Source organism: Humulus lupulus, chromosome 6 (genome assembly GCF_963169125.1).
Source record: "Humulus lupulus chromosome 6, drHumLupu1.1, whole genome shotgun sequence".
Lineage (NCBI taxonomy): Eukaryota > Viridiplantae > Streptophyta > Magnoliopsida > Rosales > Cannabaceae > Humulus > Humulus lupulus.
In genome coordinates, this window is record NC_084798.1 from 206,032,087 (window position 1) to 206,036,186 (window position 4,100).

At 30.5% G+C, this 4,100-nt stretch overlaps 1 protein-coding gene across 1 annotated transcript; it reads right to left on the reverse strand.

Annotated features, from left to right (window-relative positions):
- Nucleotides 1-1,287: 1,287 nt before the first annotated feature.
- Nucleotides 1,288-3,679, reverse strand: LOC133783037 (WAT1-related protein At4g30420-like). Its single transcript, XM_062222556.1, has 7 exons — nt 3,293-3,679; nt 3,131-3,199; nt 2,921-3,037; nt 2,552-2,792; nt 2,032-2,190; nt 1,755-1,906; nt 1,288-1,633 (listed from the first exon to the last, which is right to left on the reverse strand). The coding sequence occupies exons 1-7, from the start codon at nt 3,469-3,471 to the stop codon at nt 1,429-1,431; spliced, it is 1,122 nt and encodes a 373-aa protein (XP_062078540.1). The 5' UTR covers nt 3,472-3,679; the 3' UTR covers nt 1,288-1,428.
- Between the last annotated feature and the right edge of the window lie 421 nt (nt 3,680-4,100).

Genomic DNA, 4,100 nt, shown 5'->3' on the forward strand with positions numbered 1-4,100 from the left:
CATAGTTTGAGAGGAGGTGTTAGAAAATGAGTTACAAATGGTTACCATTTAGTTACTGTCAGCTTAATTAGAGTTTGATTAATGTGTTGATTAGTTTAGTGATGATTATCTAATCATTGGTTGTACAATTGCTTTCTGTTAAGTTGTTGTGGAAATATTCTCTTGATATTTGTGCTCCTCGTGATTGGGAATTTGTAATGCCTTTTGGCCATTTCAGTTGTAACCGAATTGCCCCTGTACTGCTATAAATATTCAATGGAACAGTAAAGCTCATTGAGCTGCATTTTACAAAATTGCCTTTTCCTGTTTTCTTTGTTGGTATCCTAGCTGATAGTTGAACTGGCCCTGCCCCAACTTGCCACTGTCTACCATTCACGAAGCAAAACACGAGAGAGTTCCAGACCCTTTGCCGCCGCAACCACCCACGAACCTAGATCCATTCTCCTCTATTCGTCGATGACAAATAAAACCTTGAACCATCTTCATTGCCGGACCCCAGCTGCAAACCCATATCACAACTCTTTTCCTCTAAGTTCCTTCTCAACCCAACCCAGAAGTCGATGAACAAAAATGAAGATGAAAGATGGTGAACATGAACAATTAGGAAAAAGAAAAAGATAAAAGAAATTAAAAAATAAAAGATATGTAGTTTTTAATTTTCTTACCTTTTGATATTTATTAGGTTTAATATAAATTTGAATTTAGATTTTAAATTAATTTTTATTTTTTTTAATTATTTAAAATAGAATTTAATTTATTTGTAAAAGTTTTAAATGAATTTTTAAATAATAAATAAATAATTAATATGGATCAATGAGAAGCTGCTCTATAAGCACTTACTTGGTAGATAAACTGTCAAAAAAGTGTGATGGAAAGTATTTTTGACCTAAAAAAAAATAGGCATTTAAGTGTTAAAAAGTATAAAACTTAAATATTTTGACCAAAAATATCCAATATATATAATATTCTACACGTACAAAATTTTAACCATAAACAAATACATAAAAGTTACATTTGATGTTACTATATATATATATTATCCGGTATACCCTACTTTTGGATGTACGAGTGCATCCCCTTCTATTTTCAGTATTAGGGTGATTTTTTGCATTATTTTTTTTTATAATGGGGTACATTGTAGTTATTTAAATCGTTCAGAAAATTTTCTTAAAATTCAAAATAATTTACAATGTCGAAAATACAATTCAAACACGCGTATAAAATAAAATAGTCACTCAAGTAACAAACTATTTTAACATTATTTTTAGTATTATAAATTATTTGAAATTTCTTGAAAACTTGCAAGATGCTCTAAAATAAATACAATATACACAATCATGACAAAAAAAAAATTACAATCATAAATCATTTAGGTATCAAAAATAGGAAGTGGTGTGTATTGTAGAATTTCCATATATATATATTCTTTTAAGATGATTGGTTAGATAAAAGGGGTTCCTTCAAGTCGACTTGATAACTTCCCTTCTCCAAAACGTCATCAATTTGTTTCCTCTCTTGAGTACTATTTTGTAGATTCGGATCAGTTTCCTCTTCAATAACTACCTTTATGTCTTTGGCTTTACCCCATAACAAAATGTATAAACCAATGATGACACCGATTCCACCTACCAAGCTGTCAAAAAGGAGTAAACATGGAATAATAATCATTTAGCTTTGAATCCACTAAAATATGTCCACAAAAAAGTTGAAAAAGAAGCAAACTTTAGGTGTGAATATAAATTATAATGACATACCCTCCAGTATAAATCTTCTCTTGAAGAAATATAGCAGCCAAAATGGTCACTATAACAGTGCATAAAGGATTGAACATAGCAGAGAAGAGTGGACCCCTTTCAGATATGCACCATGCTTGAACAAAGAATGAGACCCCAGATCCTACAATTCCCTGCTCATATACACCAAATCCCACAATTATTATCGCAGTAAGATTGTACAATACATTATTTGAGCCTCTTTAACATACACATATGTACATATATATATATATGATATCATTATAAATTAACTTACTGAAAAAAAACAACAACCAAGTTCCAAACCAGTGCTGAACTTCCAAGCCTCTAGATCCTTCTCTAAAAAGAGTGTAATTATTGCTGATTGTATTGTTGCCATGAAACACATCCAAGCTGATAAAGAAAGGTGGTCAGGATAGCTTGCTGAGGCAGGAACCTATTATATATCAACCAAAAAAACATGGCATGGCATTAGAAAGTAATGTTTGAACCAATGACACTTTATAAAATAAGTTTCTAACATGATTGATGCATGAATTTATAGGAATTAATAAAATAGTGTTTAATATATTTTCTTTAACAATCAAGTTCCGAAATTTATAAATAGTAGAAATAACTTTGTATTATTAAATTTGTGACATTTTTTTTCTTGAATTTGTCATCAACTAATAAGTATTCTATAATTTTGAAAATCAGAATTAATTGCTGATTAATTAAAGTAAATTTAAAAACTTAATTATTAAGCCAAGCAATTTATGATCACTTTGTCAATTATGCTACAGATAGAGATGAGTTACCTGCAGAATCAACCAAATGGACCAGCAACAACAGCTTCCAAAGAGAAATATACAACCCAATATCCAATCATCAGTACTATTGCCGGATCCGAAAAAGGAATTACTGGGTAGATTTTGAAGCTCAGCATTAAGGAGTTTGGGGCCTTTGAGCAATGCCATGGACATGGCACCACTCACACATAAGATGGTTCCTACTATCTTGGCTAAGCTTCTCAAGCTTCGAATGTTTACCTTTTCTAATCTAAAAAGTAAGAGCATGAAAACAATTAATTTTAAAATATTACAATCACTGGGGAAAATTATGACAAAATAAAGTAGGGAAAAATTAGTTAACTAATATAATATATATATAAATATAAAAGTTAGTACCCAAGAATAGATGCAATTAGAAAAGTGACTGCTGGGACAAGATTTGCCATAGCACTTGCCATTGATGAAGAGGCCAAATATAGACCTTGAAAATAAATATTCTGATTGATTGCTACACTGTTAAAAGAAAACAGAAAAAAAAAATTCAGCAAGGTAACTAGTCATTCTTATAATAATATAATATAAGAATTCAAATATGAAGTTAGTTACCCTATAAGGGAAGCCAAAAATATCAAGGTAAAACTCCTTAATCCCATTGAAGGGCCTCCTGATTTTCTTCTGTCAAGGGGAGAAAAAAAGGGTCAAAATACTGTATATATTAGATGAAGATAAAAAGAAAATTTGGATTGGGAGAAGTTGATGATTTACTACCTTGTGAAATAAGCTAATGGTGCAATGACCAAAGTAGCTATGGCTTGCCTATAAACCACAAAGACAGTGGGACTCATTCCTTGTAGTAGAGCAGCTCTTGTGGACAGAGCAACTCCTGCATAAGAAAATTGTAAGGCAAACATTGCCATTGCTGGCTTGTACTCATCATACCCTCCCATACTTAGTTTTATTCTCTTTCTCTCAAAACAAAATCAAAATCTTTGTTCTGAGCTTCCACTATTGGAAGTAGACATACCTCTCCACCTTTATATAAATATATATTTATGTTACAGAAGCATGAGAGAGGTCAAAAGAGAGATTATTATAATATGGGACTTCTTCAAAAGGAAGTACTATAGAAGGAGCTGATTGGTTTTAACAACTGTATATGTATTTTAATAAAGAATACATAATTAACAGCCACATAAAAATGTATACTACACTTTACAGAACAGCATTTATAATGACATAATATCTTACTGAGTTGAGCTTTTAACTTTTCAGTACTCAAAATTCTGTGGATTTTGACAAAAACCTGAATTTGTTTTCATATTATATAAATATATATCCTTTTCTATACATGAGTAATGCTAAGGGCATACTTTTTATATTAAAGTTTTATGTTTCTATTACTAATTTAGTTTATTTTTTAACCACTTATTGTACAAATTTTGAATCTAAATCTTGTGGTTCTCAATTATTATTCTATATTTATATATATATATATAGGATAATTCTTCTATAGGGATTTTATTTTAAGTCCTACCGGTAGGGCTCTCAGTGTTTCTCAACTCTTGAATAGTTTTTT

What these genes read in the sequence shown, in the direction of transcription:
- LOC133783037 (XM_062222556.1), bottom strand. Translation starts at nt 3,471, where the DNA reads ATGGGAGGGTATGATGAGTACAAGCCAGCAATGGCAATGTTTGCCTTA. An exon ending in CCATTTGGTTGATTCTGCAG is followed by an intron (nt 2,191 to 2,551) that starts GTAACTCATCTC and finishes GATATATAATAG; the next exon opens with GTTCCTGCCTCAGCAAGCTA. An exon ending in TTGGTTGTTGTTTTTTTTCA is followed by an intron (nt 1,907 to 2,031) that starts GTAAGTTAATTT and finishes GTATATGAGCAG; the next exon opens with GGAATTGTAGGATCTGGGGT.